The 25,172-nt window shown below is 56.0% G+C and overlaps 1 protein-coding gene across 1 annotated transcript in view; it reads left to right on the forward strand.

Moving 5' to 3' along the window:
• Positions 1-236: 236 nt before the first annotated feature.
• The window catches only part of ARHGEF17 (Rho guanine nucleotide exchange factor 17), a 58,276-nt gene continuing 33,340 nt past the window's right edge, over positions 237-25,172 (forward strand). Inside the window, exon 1 of the mRNA XM_069553015.1 lies at positions 237-4,312. Coding sequence (XP_069409116.1) covers positions 1,130-4,312 — 3,183 coding nt within the window. The 5' untranslated portion in view covers positions 237-1,129. The remainder of the gene's footprint in view (positions 4,313-25,172) is intronic.

Genomic DNA, 25,172 nt, shown 5'->3' on the forward strand with positions numbered 1-25,172 from the left:
GGGGCAAGGGGGCGCAGGGCGGGCCTCTGGAAGCGTGGGGGCGTAGTCCCAAAGGGTGGGGCTCCTGGAGCTGCTTGGGGAGGATTGGGGGGCGGTCAGAACTGGATTGGCTACAGAGGTGGGAGGGGCGGGGCATTTGGGGCCGCCAGGGGCTGGACCCGGTCGCAGTTACAATGGGATTCGCCGTGAAAGACCTGGTAGGAGGCGTGGCCTGGGCGGGGTAAAGGGGCGGGACGGGGAGCAGCGAGCGCCCAGGTTGGCCTGAGGCGCGCACTGCTCCCCCTGGTGGCGGGTCTCTCGGCTGGCAGTGTTTCTCAGAGTACCTGTGTCAGTGGTGTTTGTGGGTCTGAGGTTGCCATGTTGAGGGTCCCTGGAGCAGGAGGCGTTTCTGCCCGAAGGCAGTAGGTGCGCCACCCTGACTGTATGCCCGCGAAGCTGACCACACTCGGAAGATTCGTGTTGCAGCGAGTGCTGGGGGGAGGTAGCTCTGCCCGCCGAGCTCCCAAGGGGCTCATCTGGAGGGCTGCTTCAGTCAGCCTCTGCTCCAGCGATCTGTCGGCTCCTCCCCGATTCCCTCCCCTCCCCACCCCCCACAACTCCCGATTCCCAGCCTAGCGCGCTCCCGGAGCCCACCCCCTCTTTTGGGCGCGAGGCCCCGCCCCCCACCCCCTTTCCTCTGCCACAAAGTTTATTTGCAACAAAAGGGAGCTAGGAGAGAGCAGCTCAGAGGGAGGGAGCGGGAGCAGAAGCTCGAGGAGAGGCAGGCCGGCCGGCTGAGGAGGGGGCGCAGAGCCGAGGAACGGAACGTCGGGATCCTGCCGGGACCGGGTCGGGCCAAGATGCTCCGGGCCGCACCGGGCGAGGCGGGGGCTGGGCCCAGGAGTCGACGCTGAGGCGGGAGGGGTCGCGCGGGATGGAGCCGAGGCGGCCCGCGCGCCCAGAAACTTGAGCCGCCGCAGCTACACCTCTGCTTGGGTCTCTGCACCCTTACCCCGCTAACTGCCTCGCACTGCGACTTGCGAGACCCCGGCTTTGGGACCCCGGCCGCTGCGCTCCTTCGGGACGGGGGCGCAGGGGGGGTTGGCCGCGGCTCCCCGAGGCCAGCCCCCCCAGAGTGAGTCCCGCCACCATGGCGGACGGGGCGCCCCGGCCCCAGCTATATCGCAGCGTCTCGTTCAAGCTCCTGGAGCGCTGGAGCGGCGGGCCCGGGCAGAGGGAAGAGGCCACGGACGCAACGGGACTGCGGCGCCGCTCCTCGTGCCGACCGGTCGCGGCCGTCCCGGCCCAGCCCTCCCGGCGCGTGTCCAAGCTGGCGTCGGGGCCCCCGGCCGCCCCCGCGCAGCCGCGCCCGCTCCGCAGCCTCTCGCCGTCGGTGCGCCAGCTCTCCCGGCGCTTCGACGCACAGCGTCTGGACGACAGCTCCACCGGGGCCCGAGACGGGGGCGTCTCCCCGGCGGCAGCAGAAGAGGCAGCAGAGGGAGCCGCGCGCGGAGCCTGGCCCAGCGTCACAGAGATGCGCAAGCTCTTCGGGGGCCCTGGCTCCAGGCGGCCCAGTGCCGACTCAGAGGCCTCGGGGACGCCCAGCCCTGACGGGGCCGCGTGGGAGCCCGCGACCCGGGAACCCCGGCAGCCCCCGACGCCACCTCCTCGGACGTGCTTCCCTTTGGCGGGCCTGCGTACGGCGCGGCCGCTGCCCGGCCCGGGGACCGAGGGGAGGAGGCGGCGGCAGCAACAGGAGCGAGCGCAGCGTCCGGCGGATGGTTTACATTCTTGGCATAGCTTCTCCCAACCGCAGGCCTGGGCCCGGGCCTCCTCCTCCTCCATCGCTTCCTCCTATCCTGTCAGCCGCAGCCGGGTTGCCAGCTCCAGCGAGGAGGAAGAGGAGGGCCCGCCGCCGCCGCTGCCCGGGGCGCAGAGTCCGGCCTACCACGGCGGCCACTCCTCGGGCAGTGACGAGGACCAAGACGGTGAGGGTGGCCACTGCCGGGGAGGGAGGACGGGACCCAGGGCTGGAAGCTCCTCTTTGGATAAAGACTGTAGGCCGGACAGTTATGGGTTAAATCTGAGCATTATGGACTCGGCAGGGGGATCTGGGAGCCCCGACCCCCCAACTCCTCCAAGAGCTCCTAGCGAGGAAGGACCCCAGGAGTGGGGTGCTGGCTCTCCTCCCTGTGTTCCAGGTCCCCAGGAAGGACTTCGGCCCTTGTCAGACACTGTGGGGGGGACGTTCCGCGTGGCCAAGGTGAGCTTTCCCGCGTACCTGGCCAGCCCTGCAGGCTCCCGCGGTAGCAGCCGTTATTCCAGCACAGAGACTCTCAAGGATGAGGAGCTGTGGGCCAGCCGGGGTTCTGGGAACTGGGGCGTGTATCGCTCCCCCAGCTTTGGAGCTGGGGAAGGGCTCGTCAGGCCCCAGGTGCGAAGCCGCACCAAGGGACCTGTGGGCACCACGAGGGTATCGCGGGATGGAGGACTGGACCTGGACAAGAGCCGGCAACGGAAGTCCCTGTCGAATCCGGATATTGCCTCGGAGACCCTGACGCTGCTCAGTTTCCTACGTTCAGATCTTTCAGAGCTGAGGGTCCGAAAGCCTGGTGGGCCACCTGGAGACCTTGGAAGTGGCCCGGTAGATGGCAGAGATTCACCATCAGCAGATAGCTCGGTGGGGCAACTTGGGCCCATGCCCGCCCCAGCCCCAGCATCATCTGGCACCCGCCCCACACTGAAGGACTTGACGGCCACCCTTCGAAGGGCAAAGTCCTTTACCTGCTCTGAGAAGCCCATGGCCCGCCGCCTATCCCGCACTGGTGTCCTGAAGCCCAGCTCCTCTGAACTCCTGCTGGCAGGCCCAGGTGCTGAGGAGGACCCACTGCCCCTCGTCATCCAGGATCAGTATGTTCAAGAGGCCCGTCAGGTGTTTGAGAAGATCCAGCGCATGGGTGCCCAGCAGGATGATGGCAGTGATGTCCCCCCTAGGAGTCCTGACTGGGCAGGAGACGTGACCGGAGGGCAGAGGTCTCAAGAAGAACTCTCCGGCCCTGAGTCGAGTCTGACAGATGAGGGCATTGGAGCCGACCCTGAGCCTTCTGTTTTAGCATTTCGCAGCCTGAGTCCCACAGGAGTTTGGCGACCCCTCTCCTCGTCCTCAGCCCAGACCAACCACCATGGCCCTGGGGCTGAAGAGAGTCTGGGAGGGTGGGCCCTGGTGTCCCCTGATACCCCTCCCACACCTGGTGCCCTCCGCCGCAGACGCAAAATCCCACCTTCAGGCCCTGGTGGGACTGAACTGAGCAATGGGGAGGCAGGTGAGGCCTACCGGTCTCTGAGTGACCCAATTCCACAGCGCCACCGGGCCACCACCTCTGAGGAGCCCTCTGGGTTCTCTGTGGATAGCAACCTCCTGGGTTCACTGAGCCCCAAGACAGGGCTTCCGACAGCCCTAGCTGTGGACGAGGGCTTGACCAGTGGCCACAGTGACTGGTCTGTAGGCAGTGAAGAGAGCAAGGGATACCCCGAGGTTATTCAGAGCATTGTTCAGGGGCCGGGTGCCTTAGGGTGTGTGGTGGATGACAGGGTTGCTGGCAAAGCCCCCAAGAAGAAATCTCTGAGTGACCCCAGCCGCCGTGGGGAGCTGGCTGGGCCTGGATTCGAGGGTCCTGGCGGGGAGCCCATCAGAGAGGTCGAGCCCATGTTGCCTCCGTCCAGCAGTGAGCCCATCCTGGTTGAGAGGCAGGCAGAACCAGAAGAGCCCAGTCCTGCCAGGGGCCGGGCACAGTCTGAGAGGGCCCTACCTGAGGCCCCACCTGCCTCTTCCACTGCCCATCATGACTTCCACCTTGACCCAAAACTTGCTAACATTCTGTCCCCACGGCTCATTCGCCGTGGTTCCAAGAAGCGCCCAGCCCGGAGCAGTCATCAGGAGCTCTCAAGAGAGGAGGGCAGTCAGGACCAGGCTGGCAGCCCGTCTCTGGCCCGACCCTCCTCCAAACACGTTCGCCATGCCAGTGTGCCTGCCACCTTCACACCCATCATGGTGCCCGAGACACCGACTTCCGTTGGCCCCCCTGTGGCTGTGCCAGAGCCCATGGGCTTCCCTGCCAAAGCCCACCCCACAATGCAGGCACCATCTCTTGAGGACGTCACTAAGCAGTACATGCTGACCCTCCACTCCAGTGGGGTCCCTGCCCCAGTGCCCGTGGATATGCCCTGCCTGACTCCAACCGCACCACCGTCTGCGGAGGTCAAGCCCCCTGAGGCAGCCCGGGCTCCAGATGAGCCTGCCCCAGCCAGCAAGTGCTGCAGCAAGCCGCAAGTGGTGAGTCTTAGTGGGGGGCCTTCGGGGCGGGGCTGAAGGAGGGCCGTGGATATGACTTCTGCAGGAGTCTCTTGAGTGTGCTCATTGGGCAGGTGCCCAGGTGTGAGGGAGCGTCTCAGGTCCTGGAAGTGCCCAGGTGGTTTTAAGAGTGTTAATGAGCCAGGCACATGGCTCCTGTCTACTCAGGCCCCAGAGGCTTCTGCTGGTGCTAACGTCAGAGGTTCTTATCTGCTCCAGCTATTCTGGGTGATAATTACAAAGGGTTCTAATCTGGTCCTTTATATATTTTTCAGGGAATTGTTTTATAGATTCATAACTGGTTTTTTATCAATACATGAGCTGTGAGGGTGGTGGAACTTTCTCAAGCGCCTTGCTGACCTCCTGTTTGGAGGCCCACAGATGACATGGGTTTGTCCTTTGTCATGTGGCTTGCCTGTGGTAGATCAAAATCTGGGTCTGAGCCTGGGCCTGGGAGAATTGAAGAGGGACAAGGCATGACTTTATCTCCATAAAGTGGAGAGGGCTTCATAAGGTACATTGGCAGCCCTGGCTTTTCTCTGTAACTAAACCTCCCCATCCGTAAAAATCGGGGGTTTTGGACAAGGTGGTGCCTCTATCTCCTTCCAGCTGTGCTATACAGATTTGTGGGGTGTCTGTGGCTTGGCACACTCTTTGGACCTGAAATCTGCCAAAGCCTCCTCCAGTTAGAATGAGGACCTCTCGGGTAGGGCAGGGTCAATGGAAGGGCTGTCAGCAGACAAGACTTGGGAGCACTTGTCCCTCATCGTGCAGGCTTGTATCTTCTCCCCGCTCCCCCTTTCTGGTGATTCTGAGATGCTTCCTCCTTCCTCTGCCAGACCCCAGGGGCTGGGACTCATTCTCCCAGAGACCTCCTCTCTGCCTTCTGTCTTTAGCTGTTTCTGGAGTTTGGGCTGTTGGGTTCACATCGGTTCTAGGCAGTGTGATGGCCTGGCATCTCAGATGGAAGCTAGATTTGAGGCTCTGGCTTTGAGTCTGGAGTGGAGATGGCCTGGGGTTATTTCAACCATGGCTCACACATCCACTGTGTTCCCTGCAGAGTGAGGAACCTAAAAACCCTAAACCTTGGACTAATTTGGTCACTGCCGGTTCTCAGTGCTCTCACGGCCCCCTCTGAACTCTCTCGCTCTCTGTTTCTCCCCCGTCTCTAGTTTTTCCTAGTCCTGGCTCTGGTGTCTCAGAGGCTGCAGTCAGTGGGCAGGGAGAGGGAACATTTGGGACCTGTCCTTCCTCCTCAGCTTGGTAGAGCTCAGAGTTCAGGTGCCTGTTGTCTTTGTGGGTGTGGGGAGGGATGAAAGCAGGGGCAGCTCCTGCCAGGGACCCTCTCCCCAGATACTTTTCCCATATAATTGTCTCCTCTGGGAGCCTTGAGGAGTAAGTTAGGGGAATGAATCGAGGGACTTGGGGAGACTGCGGGGAGGGGGCCCTCCTCCTAAGAAGAGGCAATGAGAGGAGGTGGGAGTTTTTGCGGAATTGACTCCAGGTTTGCTCTCATCACATTGTCCCCCTCCTCTGCCTGATCTCAGGGAGAAGCTTAACCCCCCTCAACGCCCCACATGCCCCATGCTGCCCCTAGGGGGGTTGAGGTGGGACATACCTGCTCATAGCACAGGCTTCTCCCTGTGCTCAGTGGAGGCTCTCTCCAGCCTCCAAGCCTTTGCTCGCTCCAGTCCCCTTCTCTCTCCAGGCCCTCTTACCCCTTAGAGAACTGGTGAGTCTGTCATTGGAAGAGCAGCATTTGAGCCCAGGCTCCAGATCCCTGTGTGGTCTAGGGTCAATCACATCCCTGATTTTTGCCTCACCTTCGCCTTCTGTAAGTAATGATCTCTACCTGGCAGGCTTGTGTATACTGCGCGTGGGTGGTATGATCACGCCCTTTCTGGGGGCAGGAGAAAGGGGAAGAAAACAGGGTTCACTGTCCCAGCTGCTTCTCAGTGACCAGCCTTGGCCTCTCCTCCCCATGCCCTACTGCTTTCTGAGCACAGGACTGGGCATTCTGGCCTCAGTATAACCTAGTGGACTTCAGTCAGCTCAAAAGAGATTCACCATCCCCTGACTCCCAACTCACTCATAAAGCCTGGAAGTTCTCCCATCTGCTAGCCCGAATCCCTCCTGCTGTCCCGTTCCTTCTGGCTCCAGGAAGATGGGGAGCAGTTGTCCAGCCCTCCTTCTGGCCTCTGTGGAGGAGACAAGGTCCCTTTGTTTCAGGCCTGGGGTTCCAGTCACGTTCCCTGGGCTGTGGGTGGAGATGGTGTGGTGTGGGCTCCAGAATAAAAAGAGAAGAGGCTGTCACGCTTTGCTGATGAGGCAGAAACCAGTGTGAGCCCAACCAGGGGGCTGGCAGGAGAGGCTCCGGGGACGGAGGGGCTCCTGCCCCACCCTTGGGCTGCAAGGAGCCCCTCAAAGTCAGGTCTCTCCCACCCCAAAGTCTGTTTCTACCCTCTGGTTGGTGCTGCCTCCGCTGTTGGGAGCAGGAAGCCTGGTACCAGGCCCAGCTCTGCTGAGACCTGAGCAGAGTCGTCTTGGGTTTCACAATTTTCCCATCTGTACAGTGACTGGTTAGACTGCCTGGTCTTTGAAAGTCTATAGGATGGACTCAGCCTGTAGGGTGGTCAAGGGAAACAGAAGGAGTCAGGATATGGCTGGAAGGGAGAGAAAGGCAGCTCTATGCAACAGCTGTAAGGACCTAGGAGCCCAGGGAATAAGGGATCACTCATGGTCACTTTCCATGAACACTTGCTTGCAGATGTACTGGGTGGAGGAGGCCCAGCTGTGGAGCATTTCTGCCCTGCCCCCTCCCACGTGCCTTGTCATTTCCATTTAGGTCCACAGTAACCTGGAAGATAAGCAGTTTTTCATCCCAAGGCTTCCCTGTCCTGGCCCTAAAGTACAGAGTTGATCCAACCTTCTGTCCTCAAGTACCTGATACCCATTTGAGAGAATTGGCAACTCTAGTCCAGAAACAAGAAGTGGCTTGTGTCTCAGAATCAGATGGATGGACTCAGAGAACTTTAGCATATTGAAATGGCAGTAACAGCGACTGACATTTATCAAGTACATACTATAAAGAATCCGCCTGCCAATGCAGGAGAGGCAAGTTCGATCCCTGGGTCAGGAAGATCCCTTGGAGAAGGAAATGTCAACCCGCTCCAGTATTCTTGCCTGGGAAATTCCATGGACAGAGGAACCTGGCAGCTACAGCCCATGGGGTTGCAAGTCAGATATGACTTAGCGACTAAACCACCACCACCATATGCCAGACTCTGAATGTTTCAGTCTTCAAAGATGAAAGCTGTCAGAATCTCACAAGGCTGAATTCTTAGAATTGCAGGCTCTTAGATTCCCACTGAATCCTAGAATGTCAGTGTTTTGGAGGTGAAGGGGGCTAAGGGTCCCTGTCTCTTTTCTCGATGGAATTGGCCTGCTGTCTAAGTAATGGGATAGGGTCAGGGGTTAGTAGGGGCCTTTCCTGCACTCCCAACTGTCTGAACACTTTCATGGTAGTTATTTAATGCTCTGGGGCCAGGGTTTGTGGTGGGAAAAACTTCAAGACTCAGAAAGGAGAACACTGACTTTAAGGTCACCTAGTATGGCAGGGCAGAGCTGGGCTCATGCACCAGCCTGACCTTGCCTGCACCCCCTGCCCCCAGCAGACATGGCCCCTATCCCCCTCTTGCCCAGCCAGCTCCCTACCTTGCAGAGGACTGCCTGGCTACAGCTCTTTGTCACCTTTCTTCTCTCTGTCTCTCCTTGGCAGGGAACCCACAGGGTGGGGGTTCTCTCTTTTCCCTCCTTGGCTCTTCACTCTGATTTTTCCATGGAAACTGGCTCTGGGAGGGGAGGTGATTAGGACATTTGGAATTCTGAGCAGTACCAAATATCTATAATTAAATGTCTTGTCACCCAGGAGGAGGAGGTTGGGAAGGGGAGGACAGGCAGAGGGCTGTCCCTTTCGTCTGTTCATTTCCTGTCTTCCCCCCCAACCCCCAGTACTTTCTAAGGGTCCTGGGCTCTTAGGGGAGTGTGGCCCAGGAATGGGTCGTCCTCCCCTCACCACCGGGAAGAGCTGGGGGATGGACCAGAGTTGCGTTTGACATTTTCCAGCCCTGAATTTTCAGGACCAGCTGGATTTGGGAGGCTGGGAAGCTGCTGCTAATCCTGTCCCCAGCCCCCTCCCAGTGCCAGGACTTGCCCCTCCTGCTTCCTTCCCGCCCATCTGTGATCTCTCAGGCTACACGTGCTGCCCCGCAGTGGGGTGGAGGCATCGCCAGGCTGCCGAAGCACTCAGAGAATTCAGGATCTAGTAGCTGGCTGGAAGGGGCTGTGGGATGTTGAGGGACTGGCCTGGGTGCTGGCAGGAGATGCTCCCTGGAGGAGGCTCTGTCTGGAGCTCGGCTTTGAATATCCAGAGGAGAAAGGGAGAGGTTCTAGGAGGAGGGCACAGCATGGGAAGAGGCTAATAGGTAGGAAAGAACAGATTAAACTGTGTGTCCCAGGAGTTTGTTTCAGAGACTTGGGTGAGCTTTGATAAGGCAATGCATTCATCCTTGCAACAAATGCTTACTGAACCCCTGGACACTCGGGCACTCTTCTAGGCCCTGGGATACAGCTGCAAACAAAACAAAGGCCTGACCTCATGGAGTTTCCAGACTAGTGAGGAGACCTGTCTGTAAATGGCTGCCTTGTGCTTCGGAGAGAGATGAGGGCTGGGAAGCACAAGAAATCAGAATAAGGGACTAGAGGTTGACAAGGTTGGGGGAGGGATATATTAAATTAAGAAATCTGAATAAGGTCTCACTGAGGAGGTGAGATTGGAGAGCAGAGGCTTGGTGGGGAGCAAGACAGGTGGCTGTCTTTTGGGGAAGAGAGAAACAGCAAGTGCAAAGGCCCTGGGGTAAAAGTCAAGAAGACAGTGTGAATGGAGTTAAGTAGGAGATAAGGTCAGAGTTAAGGGAGGGTGCAAGTGGGCTGGGGCCAGATGAGGTAGATTTCAGAGACGAATAGGAGGTCTTCCGTGTTTACTTGAGGTGAGACAGCAGGCCATATTTTGAGGTTCTGAGTTAGAGTAGTGACCTAATCTGACTTAGGCTTTCACAGGTCTGCTCTAGCTAGTCTATGGGGGTAGACTACAGAGGCCCAGGGGAGGGGGCATCAAGAAGCCACTGGAACAGTCTGGGTAAGAGATACCGGGGGCTTGGGCTGGGGCAGAGGCAACAGAGTAGGGGGTTTCTGCTGCAGCTCCTTGTGGCTGTAAGGGGTCACTTAGAGTGGGGAGGGGGAGATTGACAAAGCCCCCAGGGTCAACTGGAGCTGTAGGCTGCACCAGACGCCCCTGTAGACCTCTGTTGGTGTGGCTCAAAGGCTAGGAGGGTGGAGGTTCTCAGGGCCCCAGTGAGGCAGGTGACAGTGACTTATCCCACTGGTGGCTCCTCTGCAGCCTCTGTGACACCTGTCAGCTCCAGCTTGCGTGTTACCTGAGACAGGGAGCTAGCGCCACCCACAGGCAGTGCTGTCCCCTCCTCCCCTCTGGGATGCTAGGGGGGCATCCCAGTACATAGATGAAGCAGGCCCAGGGTGGACAGAGACTTGCCCCAGTCCTGGGATTCAAGTATGGAATTGGGCCCAAAGTGCCCTCACTCCTAGGCCATACGTTGGCCCCACAGAGTCCCCACTAAGCAGAGCCGGCAGGGATGATGGTAGTAGGGCGGGGGAAGGGGGAGCCCATGTTTCCCAGAAAGGCTTGCAGCCCTGGCATACTTATTGGGAAACGTGCCCAGGCAGCCTGGCGCCTTGGCTGGCAGGCCCTGAAACGGGGGCGCTGGGTCTCTTGGGAAGCAGCAGCCTGTTAGAACCATGCCCCATCATGGGAGTTGATCCTCCAGGCAACCCCCACCCCCACCCCCGGGCCTCTGGGGCATTCCAGGGGTGGACAGAGGCAGAGGAAGACTGCCAGGCTGCCATGCTCTGAGCTGAGACTGAGCCCCAGCCCATCACAGGCAGGGGCCTAGGGCCCCAGCCAGGGTATCTGAACCCCCTCCAGTAGCTTTGGGGCTCTATGACATGTCAAGGTTGGCACTAGGCATCAGGAGACCTGGGTTCTAGGCTTGGCCTCTCCGTTTTCCTGCTGTGTGGCCTTAAGTAAGTCCCTTCCCTTCTCTGAGCCATAGATTCCTTCATGTTCTTGGGCACCAGGAAGAACTCCCTCTCCTGCTGGGAGAGGTAGCAGCCGTCCTTAGTAGGATCCCAGCTTGTATTAATAGACTGAAGTGCTGGTGGGTGGGATTCACAGTCCCCTTTAGCTTGCTGAGGAGACTGAGGCTCAGAGTGGGGCTGGAACTCACCCAGGCTTGGCCCCCAGGGACCCTATTATCTACAACCAGCTGCTGCTCTGCACCCTTCCACACATATAGAGGGGGCCTCTCCCCCACACTTGTGGCAGATCGTGGGGCTCACTCTGGGGCCTGCACGCAGAAGTGTTGATGCTGCTGCTGTGTCGTGTTAGTACTTTCTTTGGGGTTTGGGGCAATTGTGGAGCTCTGAAACACTCCCGGGGCAGGGAGAAGGGGAGAGGGGAGTCTCCAGAGGTACCTGAGGTGGGAGGAACATGAGCTAATTCTAGGGTCTAGGCTGGCAGATGGGTGGTGTATTAGTTTCCTATTGCTACTTTAGCAAATTACTACGTGTTTAGTGACTTAATACAAGTCTTATTTTATAGTTCTGGAGGTCAGAAAAAATGGGCTTCACTGAGCTAAAATTATGATGTTAGCAGGAAACCTTTAGGGGAAAACTGCCCTTTGTCTTTTCCATCACTGGAGGCTGTTGGCACTTATTGGCTCATGGCCCCTTCCTCCATTCTCAAAACTGTCAGTCAGGTGGCACAGTGGTAAAGAATCCACTTGCCAACGCAGGAGACATGAGATGTGGGTTCGATCTCTGGGTCGGGAAGATCCCTTGGAGTGGGAAATGGCAATTTGCTCCAGTATTCTTGCTGGGAAAACCCCATGGACAGAGGAGCCTGGCGGGCTATGGTGCATGGGGTCACAAAGAGACGCAAATGAGCGGCTCAACAACAACAACATAGTGTTTTCAGATCTCTCTCTCACACTGAACTGAACCTCCTCCCTCCCTTGTAAGGACCGTTGTCATTACTCTGGGCCTATTTGGATCATCCAGGATGATATTCCCCTCTCAGAATCTGTAATTGCATCTGCAAAGTCCTTCTTGCCATGTAGGATAACATTCACAGATCATGGGGATTCAGACCATGTAAGATAACGTATTCGCAGGTCCTGGGGATTCAGACCATGTAGGATAACGTATTCGCAGGTCCTGGGGATTCAGACCATGTAGGATTACATAGTCACAGGTCCTGGGGATTCAGATGCAGACATCTTTGGTCTTTATTCTGCTTTTGACAGGTGGGCAGATGGGTCAGGCTGTCAACTTCTGGAAGCCAGAGCCCCCAGTAGGTGCTGGTCACCGGGTAGAACTGGTGAACTCAGGCCCCCTGCATTTATCCTGCACTCATTTCTTTTCCTGATCATTTGTCACTTTCATTTATCCATTCATTCAACAGTCATTTGTTGAGCCCTTGATGGGCAATAAGAACACACAGGGAAAGTTTGGACATCATCCCTGCTTGTCAGGGGTTCTCAACAAGGGTCTTAGCCCGCTGATGTGGGTGGGCTCCAGAGGGTGGCTGAGCCCTGCTCTGGTGGGAGAGGGACAGAAGAGCCAATGTGTTCCCCTGTGGATGGGTTTGGCTTCTAGAGTGGCTGCCTAAAAATTGGGATGAAGTAGCTCCCAAGAAGGGCAGTTGGCAGGAGAATGTAGAGCCAGGGCAGAGAGAGAAGAGTGGGATCTAGGGTGGAAATCACACCTCTGCTGGACTGGCCTGGGCTGGCTCAGGGCAGATGGCCAGGAGCTACCCCTCCCCCTGTGCTGGGAGCTTTGTGTTGGGCATTAGAGACCCTGGTGCTGTTGGACCAGAGTCAGGCCCCGAAGGGCCAAGGTGCTGCCTCAGAGGTGGCCCTGAAGGGTGGCACGTGGAGGGTAAGGAGCATGGTCCGTGTCCCTTCTCAGGCTGGCTTTGGGACCCAGGGCAAGCATTTTCAGACCCCTCTGAATCTGTAAAGTGGGTGAATTATCCCCTCACTCCATGAAAGATTATGATTAAGATTGAATGAAATCATGCCAGGAGGGTTTCCTCAAGAAATGTTAGCTCCTCCCCTTGTAACTGAGATGCTAGGATTCTGTGATCCTAAGAGACCCTGATTCCAAAATGCTCAGGTTCTCATCATCTCTTTCCAGCCGTGAAGCAGAGGACAGAGCTCTAGATAGGAGGGGGGTGTGGGTTCCTGGCTACATCCGTATGGTGGGTGACCCAGCAGCCTGAGCGTTTGGAGGTGTGCAGAGGGGCTGGGCAGTGAGCTGGAGCCAAATGCCCACTGACCTGGCTCCTATCTCCCGCTCCCTCACCCATTTTGTCATCACCAGTCCCAACCTCGGAGCAGAGTGAGGTCCCAGACCCATTCGAACTGGCCTGTGAAGTGGATCTCAATCCCCTCTGCTACCCATCCTGGGCTGAGAGGCCCTTCAAGGTGGGAAGTCTGAGGTCCATGTGCCTGGTGGGCTTTGGGGTTAGACAGATGAGGGTTGACATCTCAGACCTGACCCTTGTCTCACAGCTGGGTGGCATCTAACAAGCCATTGCCCCTCAGCTCTGAGCCACAGTTTCCTGCTCTGCAAAGTGGGAATGCTAAGGAGTTACTGTGAAGGCCAAGAGAAAACTTATGGAACGAACCCTCAGCCCATGACCCCAGGTCTGGAAGCTCTCAGAATTGTGGCCGATTTAAAGTGTATACTTCTGAGATTGCCAGTTCAGAGCACAGAATCTCGTGGTTTCAAGATGAAGGAGTCTGAGTTTTGTTGTGTTGTTTTTTTTTTTTTTCTGCAGAATACGTAACTTTTAACTTAATTTTTTCATACATTTGAGATTATTACTTCTTGGTTCTGAGATTCTGGGGCCAGGGAGAAGCGGGGCAGTCTTAGGCCAGTGGGAGAGCAGTTGGGGGACTGTAATGGTGGGGGCCAGGCTGAGGGAGCAAGCACCAGGTTGGTGTCTGTTTCCTGTTTATTGGTTCCCAGGGGGTGAGCAGGCCCTGCTCCCCGAGCAGCACGGAGCAGGAGGGAGGGAGGCCTGGGGTCCTGGCTGCCAGCCAGCCCCACAGCCTGGCCTCCTGGGACTGCCGAGACCCCCCTCCCCCAAGCCCCCTTGGACAAACATCCAGTCCTTTCCCAGGACAGGGCATTGGAGGTCAAGGAGCAGATGTGAAGGGAAGGGGCAGAGGACAGGAAAGGACTCCCCCCACTCCCCCCCCAGAAAACCCTACTGGCTCCATCTTTCTTGACTGCCTGTGTCACCATGGTCTTGCTCCTGGTTCCTCACTTGTCCCTGTCTGTCTGTCCCTGTGTCCCTGGGGTAGGACTGGTGTGAGATGTCCAGCTTCTTGGCAGACCAGGAGGCAGGAGAAGGAAGAGGGACAGGGCCTTTAATGCCGGGATGGCCTACTCGAGAAGACCCTTAGAAACCAGTGTGTCTTCTAATCACCCCTCATCCCTGCATTATTCAGCAGGGAAACAGAGTGAGGGAAGGGGTCTTGCCCAAGACCACACAGTAGTGGACCAGGCCCAGCCATCTGCCCGTGCACCTCACAGCTGGGTGTAAGGGGCCACGCTGGGGAATTCTTGAGGGGGCAAGGGACATAGTCCCTTGGCGTTTTAGAGAATCGAGCTGAACCAGGCAGGAAAGAGAAGCCTCGATGTATGTCTGGGGCCAAGAGGGCAGGGAGATCTCTGACCAGAGCGCATGGGGAGGGGCTGTGTGTGCAGGAGCCAGGTTTAAAGCCTCAAGGCCGAGTGAAACCGCAGAGGCTTTGTCCTGTGGGCAGTGGGGAGCCGTGGAAGATAAGGAGCTGAGGAGGAGGAAGAGTGCCAGACGGGCACGTTGAAAAGCATTCTCTGCTCATGGGGGGATGACTGGACTGGGGAGCAGGGAGGTTAGACCTGAGCTTAGGGGAGCAGGTGATTCAGGGGTGGAGAGAAACTTACTAGGGCAATGATTTGGAGGTAAAATTGAAACTGAAATTCAGAGGCCCTGTCCGAAGCTGGGGTAGGGGGAGTAGGGCCTGCCTTCCTTATTGGAGTTAGAGAATGAGGCAGTGGACGGGGTGCAGGGTCATCTGAATCAACCTCCTGCCTCGGGGCAGAACTTCCGTCTGCATTTCTGGAGGGACGAGGGAGCTCTGAGCCAGCTTGGGTCCCTGCCTCCGTGTTCCATGTGCTTTTCGTCTGAGTTCGGATCTTCTTGCTCCAGTGGAAGCGCCCTGCTTCTCAGCGGGTTCACCAGAGAACAGCAGAGCTCCAGGCTACACCCCCAGCCAGCCCTCTGGGAGCAACCTGGTTGGGGAGCGTGTGAGAAGAAAAGGAGCAGGCCTGTGCTCCCTGGCTGGCTAGGACCCAAGACAAGGCACTTGGCTTCAGTCTTCCCATCTGTAAAGTGGGAGTCCCAGAGGTGGCAGAACCCAGAAGAGCTCTGGACTCTGCAGGCTCTCGGGAGCTGGGGGAAGAGGAACTGGTAGGTAGACAGGCAGACAGCCTTGCCAGCAGTGCTCACAGTGGGTCCCGTAGTTGCAGACAAAGTATCCTCATGATGTTTGTGTCATAGACCCCAAGACAGGTGCTGTTCTGTGGCCCTGCAATCCTGGAGGCCTTCCTGGAGGAGAGGAGGGCAGAGGCTGTGGGAAGAGTAACGCAGATTTGGGGCCTGCTCCTGAGCTTCAGTTTCCTCATCAGAGGCCTAAGTATCCTTCTAGCTCTCTGCTACTTCTGGGCCCTCCTCTCTGCTCCTGCCTGGACCAGAGCTTCCAGGCTTCTCCCCAAGGCCAGCGGGGGCGTTGCCTGGGGCGGGTGAGGAATTTCCGAGGGAACAGCTAAATTCAGCCCCGGCTAAAAATAGTCTGGGCCTGGCCCAGAGGCTGAAGGAGGAGGAGGAGGAGGAGGACAGAGCCGCAGAGCTGCTCGTCCACTTGCCCCGCCTCTTCACCTGGACCCTGGGCCTGGGCTGGGAGGGCCTCCTCCCGCCTCCACCTCTTTCTTCTGCTCACCCCGGGCCTTTCCTCGCTGTGGGCACTGGCTTTCTGTTTGTTGTTCATCCTGTGCTCCTCCCGCGGTCTTGCTCCTCTGTCTCTTGTCTCCTCTGCATCTCCCTGCCTCAGCCGGGCCAGGACCAGGCCTCAGGAAGAGGGCCCTGTATAGGGTGATGTTCCTTCAGCGTCCTCGCCTGAGAGTCAGGACCCCTCCCCTACTCAGGACTCAGAGCTGTTGCAGCTCCTCTCTACTCATGGGCGTAGACAGGTCTCAAAAAATTTGGGGGCTGTGAAATGGGTGGAGCTTCCAGTTGACCCCGTGACTCAGTGCTTGGTTCAGGTCAGGTGACTCCACCTGTGGCAAGCCCTCCCGGTCCAGGCATGTGGTGGGGCATCAGAACACAAATGACACGGAGGGAGTGGGGAAGCAGGAGGAGGAGAGCCAGGTGCTGCCCCCGGGGAGTTCCCAGGCTGCCCTGAGCTCTTCCCACCACCTGTGGCCAGCCCTGTGTGGGCTCTGCCCTGGGGATCACAGGCCTGAGCAACCAGGCTGATGGTGCTTCCCTAGCCCGAACTGATTGGGGATGAGGGTGGGAACTAGACACTGAGGTCCAGAGTGAGTAAGGTACCAAGCTCAGGTCACAGAGCTTGGGAGTGAGGAATCGAGGCCGACCTCCCTCCAGGAGATGCAGGAGAGAACCTTGTCTAATGCAGAGAGAACCGGAGGGAGGTGATGGAATGTCTGAGGAGGTCTAGTCCCCAGCACCTGCCTGAATAAGGTGCAGGCGAGGGAGTAGAAAGTCACTAGTTACAGCCGCAGAGCTTGGAAAGCTCTTCCCATGTGCCTGGCCACTGGTCTGAGCCCTTTCCACATATTCCCTCATTTAATCCTCACGACCTGTCTTTGGGGAGGGGCTGTTTCCCTGTTTCACAGATGAGGGACCTGAGGCACAAGTTAGGAGTTGGGATCCAAGCCCAGACAGTCTGGTTCCAGAATCTGTGAATATAACTCGGGCTCCTGGATTTCAGGACTGCCGGGGTTGAGGGGTGGTGCCGTCGGGCATGTGGAAGGAGAAGGGTGGGTTTCGCTGGGCATGGGGAGCCCCTGGGACGCACAGTCCACAGCCCTAGTCCTCAGAACTAGCACATAGTAGTTGCTCAGTAAGTATTAGTTGCTTGGCTCAGTTGAATAGGAGAGGTCCTTGGGGAGTGCAAGTGGGTGATGTGCAGGCAGAGGGAATGTTTCCTCCTGTCCTGGGCCCAGGGACCTTCTCGGGGTGCTCGAGAGCCGCGGAGGTGGGTACTGGACTCCGGGCTGGAGAAAGCTCAGGCCCAGGAGGTCGGAAGGGTGCCGAGCTGAGCCACAGGCAGGAGAAGGAGGGTGGGGGTGGAGTGCAGGCCCGGCAGGGCTGGCGCAGTCCCGCCTGCAGTATCTGGAAAGCAGATCTCTTGGGCCATGGCCGGCGTGACTCAAATGGAGACAAAAAAACCTTCCATATTTGGACAAAGAGCCCAGAGAGGCCCGGACCCACAGCCAGCCCAGACTGCTTCCCCCACCCCCAGCCTCCTGCCCTGTCTCCCCCTGGGCCCTAGCCCTGAGCCCTGTCCCACGAGTGTAATTCTTGGTCCTCAGGCAGCACTGTGGCCCCTTCCCCTGTGTCATCAGGCCACCTTCTACGTGGCCAGGCCTGGGCCGTGTGTGCTGGGGAAGAAACACCCAGTGTTGGTCTCTGAGCTCCGCCTGGAGATGCAGAGGAGCCCTGGCAGAGCCTGCGGGCTGGATGGGGGACATAAAACCAATAGTTCCCGTGAGGTGTGGGAGTTGACTGTAGACCCCCATCCACCCCAGTGTGAGCACAGCCTGAAGTCACAGCATGCAGACACACACACACACACACACACACACACACATGCACAATCCCCAGCGGACTTCTATCCCCACAGAGACATCTGGGCAGATCATCAAAAGTGAGGACCTAGCCTGAGTACCCCTCATACCTCGCCTAGAGCAAGGTTTAATGACAGTGAAGTGGGAGTCAATACAGGCGGCCAGGTGTCAGCTTAACAAGGGATATGAGTTGATGTTACCCATCTGGGGAGACGTGAACAGAGCAGTTCTTCCTTGCCCTGGAACCCTGAGTGTCCAACATGGGGCTAAGTTGGACAGTGGACACTGGAACCAGGTGCCTGGGGAGAGGGCCTCAGCTTACCTTCTGCCTGGAGCAGGACCTCGCTCCCAGGGGGAAAGTCCGGCAGTTTGACTGAGAATTAGGTGCTCATTGTCACTGGTGAAGTAACTGAACTGACTGCACAGCTGCTGCTGGCTTTTATAATTGGCCCTGGGTAATTAACTGTGGGATCAGCCTGGTAATGTGCTTGAAGAAAGCCTGGGGTAACCTTTAAAATTCAATTCCATTTCCATTCACTATATACTGTGCTTGTATATTCGGGGTGAACATGTGGGAAGGGGTTCCTGCCCTAGGGAGTCCCATCTGAGAACTCAGACTCAGAAGGAGGGTAAGGGAGGTTGATGTGGGGCAGTGGCTAGAGCCTTGAAGAACCATGGGGCCCTGACAGGCAGAAATGGGGCCAAGGGCTTTCACGCAGAAAGAACCAGGAAGGCAGAGGCCTGTGATGGAAAAGCTCGGGTGCATTTGGGGTACCATGACAGCTCCCTGGTTCTGAAGAAGTCAGGTGGGTCCTGGGGAGTCCAGAAGGCCAGCACTGAAAGTCTGGATCTGATCCCAGGGCAGTAATTTCCAAGCTTTTAAAAACAGTAGGACCTTTTTTTCTAGGGGAATCTTGACACAGAGCTATAAACTAGGTCAACTTGGAACCTTGTTGATTTAAGTGAAGGTGGGCCCATGGCTGCCCTTTGACCACGTCTTCCTCATGATGTACTTCCATGGAGCCCCCTGGGACTCAGGCAGAAAATCTCTTTTGGGGGCAGTGAGGCTCTGGTGTAGGGTTTAGAGCTGAACAACCTCTCCCTTCAGTTTCTCTGCAGGCTCAGAAGTTCAGCACTCCCCACACACACACAAAAAGTTTAGCCCAGCCAGGCTCCCTGGGCAGGGACAAACCCCACTGGGAGCCAGCTCTCCGGGGGGAGTCAGGCTGACGAAGCACCCCACCCTGGGGCTCCTGTGAGCAAGCAGTGCCCCCCACCAGGAGCCTCTAGAGCTGGGTAAGGCTCCACTTGACCAGCAGGATGACCTGTGGGAATGGTGGGAAGACCCCGATTGCCAACTGCTGCTGCTTGGGAAGGTGCAGGCCCCTTTGTGGGAGGTGGGAGCTGGCATGCTGTCTGGCCCAGCTCACTCACTCACCTGGAGTCTGGTGGAGGCAGATCCTCTAGAAGTTCAGGAGTCCCACTGGTACCTCTGGGGTAAGGTAATTTAGGTTAGAGTCAGGGAGACTTCCCCAGAGTTGAGAGTGAGTAAAAAGGAAGTGTGAACAGGTGTTAGCAGGAGGAAACCTGAGCCCTGAGCCTGGCAATTCCAAGGCCTCAGGAGCCAGGCTTTGCCTGCCTTGCACTGGCCTAACCTGGCCCGACACACAGCCTGCGCCCCCACTTCTTTGGCCACCAGAAACATGAAATGAGGAGGAAATTGCCAAGCATAAAGATAGGGGAGGCTGCACCTGGCAGAGAGCCTAGCACGTGCCAGAGTCTAGGGTATAGAAGAGTGTGATGGGTTGGAGGAAGTACGACCGCCAGAGCATGATGCAGTCACTGTGATACAGTGGGGAATTTGATGCTGGTGGGTCAGTAAGGACCGGGTCACCCAGGAAGTCGGGGGCCAGCCTGAGTGCTTGAACTTGACCCTGCATCCAGTTGTGTTGGTGTAATGGTTGGAACAGATTGGAGCCAGATGGCTAAGGCTCAAATCCTGGTCTTCCTCCTAGCTCTGTGACAATGAACAAGTACCTAGTCCCTCTGTGGATCAGTTTGTGCATCTGTAAAATGGGGATAATTGTGATGGCACCTGTTACAGGGTTTTGGTGAGAAATGTGACAATGTATCTGGTGGTGGGGCTGGAGCACTGACCACTGAGAATCAGTAGGAAGTCATAAGGTAGATTGGAAAGAAAAGGGAGGTTAGTAGCCTGGCCTGGCTGAGGAGGATTCTCAGGGGTGGAGAGAGTGGATGGAGTTAGCAGGAATATCCTAGAGGGTCATCTTTGTGGGAGGAGGGAGAAACTGAGTTTCCCACAAGAGGCTCAGAGTTTGCCCCCAAGCAGCTGCCCTAGGAGCAGAGCTAAGGGGCTACTGGAGGTGGGTTGGGATTCTGTGGGTTTGAGGCTCTGCCAGCTTCTCAGTGGCAGAAATCCTCACCCTGCTGTAAAGCTGCCTGATGCCAACCTCACTTTACAGAGAGTATCTGTGGCCCGGAGAGGAGCAGGATTGTTCACAGTTGCCCAGAGAGTTCCAGCCCCCCAGACCTTAATCCAGGCTGAGGACTCATTTCCAAAGTCTGGTTCAATCAAAGCCCAGCCCTGAGGTTGCTCATCCTAAGGAGTGGGTGTGGGTGGAGAGGTGGCCTGTGAAGGAGGAATTTAGCAGTTCTCTGAAGAAAGGACTTTGTCAAGCCCCTGTATGACTACAAGGGGGCCAGGGAGAGCATCTTGGAGGAACTCGCGGGTGGGGCTGGAATTGTCCGAGAGACCGACTAGGAGAGCAGAGAGAGAAAGCAAAGACAAAGGTTCCAAACCCAGGGTCCAGGGCGGCCCACCACTCTTTCATTCCTTCTTCATTCATCTGGAGCCGCTCTGGGCTTGGTGCTGTGTGTAGGCGGGAACGCAGGGCTGTGTGCAGACACTCACAGACAGTGACCGCAGGGGTGATCAGGGCTGGGACCGAGATGCACAGCGGCTGGGAGCCCAGAGGGTCCCCACCCAGGAGGGAGTGCACAGAAGGGATGGTTCATGAGGAAGAGGCTGAGGCCTCTGATGGGTGACAAGGAGGATAAAGGCTACAAAGGCTGTTCAGAACTGAGATGTGAGGCTGGAGCAGGCTTAGGAGCCAGACTGTGAGGGGAAGGATTTTTTTTTAATTCAATGTATATATTTGAAATTTTGAATAGATAATATATTCACATGGTTAATAAAAATCAAAATGGGTAAAAAATCTCCTCCCTACCAATAGCCTCCCTGCCATATCCCGGGAACTGAGTTATTAGATTTTGTGAATCCTTGTATATGCAAATACCAGCAAATGCACTGACTTTGCCCACAGATAGTAGCTCACGGTCCACACGTCTCTCCACTGAATATCACTTGGAAGGCTGCCTCATCAGTGCCCTGAGAGCTTCTGTATTCCCTCTTAACCGCATGGTGTCTCACTGCACAGATTACCAAGCGGTATTTAGCCACACTGTAAAGGATATTTCGGTCATTTTCAGTCTTTTGCTGTTACAGATAGTGCTGCAGTGAATGAACTTGTTCGTAGGCTCATTTGTATGAGGCCTGGTGTATGTTTAGGGCAATTTCTTGGGAGTGGAATTGCTGGAACAGAGCGTACATGTGATTTTAATTTTGATGCTGTCCACGGGGGTCTACTACCTGAAAAAGATACCTCTTCCCCACAGCCTCACCGAGTCAGACCTTTGGGTGTTTTTCCCAATTTGGTGGGTGACATGGTATCTCAGTATTTTAATTTACATTTATCTTATAATGAGTAAGGCTGAACATCTTTCCAATTGTCTAAGACATTTGGATTCTCTTTTCTGTGAACTGTTTGCATCCTTTGCCCATTTTTGTGTTGGGTTATTGGCCTTTTGTTTTTTAAATTCCTAGGAACTTTTAAAATTTTAGGGAGGTTGGTCCTTTGTCTAGGTTATGGATTGCAAATATTTTTTCCTGACTTGTCACTTCACTTTTGACTTTGTTTATAGTGTATTTCTGCCATGCAGAAGTTTTAATTTTTGTGTGGTGTAATTTATCAAGCTCCTATTTTATGGCTTCTGGATTGGGAGTCATGGTTAGAAAGGCCTCTCCGTGTCCAAGCTTATAAAGCCGTTTTTCCATGTTTTCCTCTGGTATTGATATTTTATGTTTTCTTGTTTTATTTTACATTTGCATTTTTGATCCACTTGGAATTCATCCTGTGTAGTGTGAGTTCTGGTTCCAACTCGATTTTTCTTCCAGATGGCTGGAATTTTCAACTCAGGCGTTACTTGGTCAGAATGGGAGCATCTTTTTAGAGTGGGAGGGGAACAGGGCTGTGGCTGTTGGGGATCAGTGGCCAAGAGGTGAGGAAGGCTTGGGGCAGCATGGAATAACCTGAGGGACAGGTGGAGACAGGGCAGAGGCAGATGGCATCTCATTCCCAAATCCTTATCTGTGCTGTGTGACTTTGGACAAGTCCCATCTGTCTCTGGGCCTAGAGTATCATAGATGAAGGGGCCCTGGAGATCACCCTGATCGCAGGGTTGACTGTAAGGAAGGCGGAAGCCAGCAAGAGAGGGCTGCCTGGAGGCAGGGGCATAGAGGATGGCCATCAATCCAGCCCCGACTTGGGCTTGCCTGACCTGGAGGGGAGCTGGCAGTAGAATTCACTGTGTTCCTGGAGTGGGCAGGCGGGGAGGTGGAGATGGGCAGACACCCATTTAAAAATACCCACTACAGCCCAGCACTGCAAGCAGAGGTGGGGGCAGGCCCTTTGCCAGCCCACCAGATCCAGGAATGCAGGGGGTTGCTGGGGGCAGCCACATCGTCTGTTGTCTCAGGACTGTGGGCTGAGCCAGTCATAGCCATTCTTGGAGGTCCTCTACCCCTAGACATGAAACAGGCATTCTTGTCCTCACCAGTAGAGAAACAGGAAAGTCAGAGTGGACAGACACCCCCCGCCCGACCTCAACCCAGGGTAAAGTCTTGGCTCTGCTCTGGACTTACTGTGTTACTGGGGTAGGTCCCTGTTCCCTAGAGTCTCTATCCATCAAAGGGACAACTGACCTTGCTCTGGTTACTTCCCCCACTCCTAGCCCTCACCCAGATTCCAGTTTAGATTGGAACTGGAAAGAGAGATCTTGAGGTCCATGCCTCTTCCCCTTTACAGATGGGGAAACTGAGGCCATGGAAGGACCTGACCCCTGCCCTGCCTTTGCTCTTCTTGGTTTTCCTGGACCTATGGACCCTCCTCCCTGCCCCCAGCATGGCCTGTACCAACTCCCCACCCCCACTCCTGGGCCCCAGTGGTCAAATTCCAGGGCTCCATTGCCATAGCAACACCCAGCTCACAGGGCCCCTCCTCTTGGGGGTTCTCTGCTAGTCCAAGGAGGAGACAGAGAGGGCCTCTCACCCCTGGGAGGTGGAGGGGCTGGCGGTGGGATGGGGGGGAGGTCAGACCCAGCTGGCTCTCATTTGTTTTCCAAAGGAGAAAATGGAAAAGGCACAAAGTGTTGCAGTAAAGGTTTCTCAGTTATCCCAGAGACAGTGGGAGGGACAGAGGTGGTGTCCTGGGCTGGGGACAAGAGAGACACCCAGGAAGCCCCTCCCAACCTTGCTCCTGGAAAATAACCCCATAGCAAGGTCTGAGACCAGAGGATTTAGGATGGGAGATGGATGATCCTTCCCAAGGTCACCACTGTCCAATACTAAGGCCACTCAGGGACTGAGGGACCCAGCCCAGCTTGGCCTTTCCCCTGCACAGACCTGCCCATGGTACAAGGAGCTGCCAGGGGACCCTTGTAAGGGAGCTGCTTGGTTCTGGGGCCACAAGAAAGGGCTGCCAAGGGCTGCCTGCCCTGGAAGAGGGCTGGTCAAGATTACCTCTGAGATGACCTGCCTTCTAAGCTTCTCAGGTTATTCATCACAGCCAACATTTATTGAGAGCTCTTTGTTCCTGGTCCTATGCTAAGTAAGTCCTTTAAATTCTCTATTATATAGAGGAAGGCGCTGAGGCACAGTTGTGGGCCTCCAAGTGGCCAGGGCAGCCATCAGTGCAGGCTTTTCTCCTTGCATATTCCTATGTATAGTTCATGATGCTGAGATGGTGCGCTGCATGTCTCTGGCCTCTTTTTTAAATTTTTCTTTATTTATTTTGGCTACCCTTCATTTATCTGGGTCTTCACTGATGTGCACGGACTTCCTCTGGCTGCAGCGAGTGGGAGCTACTCTAGTCGCAGTGCTTGGGCTTGCCATTGCCGTGGCTTCCTCTGTTGCGGAGCGTAGCCTGTAGGATGTGCAGACTTCAGTAGCTGCAGCATGCAGGCTCAGTCGTTTGAGCACGGACTTCGTTGTCCTGTGGTGTGGAATCTTCCTGAGCTAGGAATCAAACCTGTGTCCTCTGCATTGGCAGACAGATTCTTAACCACTGGACCACCAGGGAAATCCTTGCTTCTTTCATTTAATATTATACTGAACATTTCTCCATGGCACTTCAAAGAGCTCTGTGGTCAGTTCCCGCCTTGTGAAGAAGGCAGTGTGAGTGTCCTCCTTGTGCTGGGGGCCTGGCCTGCTATCTGAATTTCTCTGTTGGGCTGGAGGGACCCCGTCTCCTGCACTGTGGAATAGGTGTGGATATCCAGACTCCTTGGCTCCCCAGATACACAAATCCTGTCTGCTGTGAGACCTTGAGCCAGGCCCTGGACTTCACTGTGCCCACCATCCTTTTGTGTAAAGCAGGAAATAATAGCCACCCCCCCGCCAGGAGGCTGATCTGGAGGTTAAAATAAATACCTGTGAGCCGCACATTATGAACCTCTCAAGGGAGATCAAGTCCTATTTGTATGCCATTGCTCTCTTCCTGTCTTCAGCCACAGTAAGGTTAATTGATTTACCCAAACACCCGCAGCAGTTCAGTGGAAGAGGAGGCATTTGCACCCCAGCCCCACAACCTCCTGCTCACAAGAACCTGAGCAAGTTATGGGTCCTCACTGAGGCTCTGTCTCCGCACTGAGTTGCTGTGAGGATCTGATGACATTAGGCCCTGCAAGCGTTTTGTAGACTAAAGTGCTGAGTTGGTGTCTCTTATTGTCAATATCACAATAGTAAGCCCAGAGCAACACTGAGATTTTGAGTCTGCAACACCAGAAGTCCAAGGAGCTCAGAAAAGGAGTGGGGAGTTGACAGATCTGGGCTGTCAAGACAGCTTCCTAGATGTGGTGGTCCTAATTCTGATGCCTTGGGAGAGTGGCTCAGAACCTAGACTTGGCTCAGGCTGACCTTTAGCTATAAATCTTGCTGTGTACTGCAACCCCCCACCACAAACATGCTTTACACACAGACACACACCACACACACATACACACACGGTGGGTATTAGGGCTGGTCACCAGTTGCTGATACAGTGCAAAAAGGCTTAGAAGCCATGGCTACCTCTGGTCAGTCAAGGCAGAGACCACTTTTGTCAGCATGGCCCCAGCCTGGTGACAGCCCCCTTGAGGCAGGGTTGGAGGGATCATTGAGTAGGGTATAGTCACTGTCCCTGAGCATCTCAGCTACCCTTGGCTTGTCTGGTGTGGCTGGGGTCGGGGTTGGGGGCCGGTAGTGCTTCCCTGGTCTCTGGGTTGGGCCAGGGTCACTGGGACTCAGGGCTCACTCCAGAGCCAGAGTAACAGATGGAACTTGCTCCTTTCTTGGGAGTGTCTTCTGGGTCCTAGAATAGGGTAGGGGCATGAGAGGTGGGGCCCATGAGGCCTCCTAGCTGGTTGGGCCCCTTTGGATAAGCTGTGGTAG

This window comes from Ovis canadensis, chromosome 15, assembly GCF_042477335.2.
Source record: "Ovis canadensis isolate MfBH-ARS-UI-01 breed Bighorn chromosome 15, ARS-UI_OviCan_v2, whole genome shotgun sequence".
Classification (NCBI taxonomy): domain Eukaryota; kingdom Metazoa; phylum Chordata; class Mammalia; order Artiodactyla; family Bovidae; genus Ovis; species Ovis canadensis.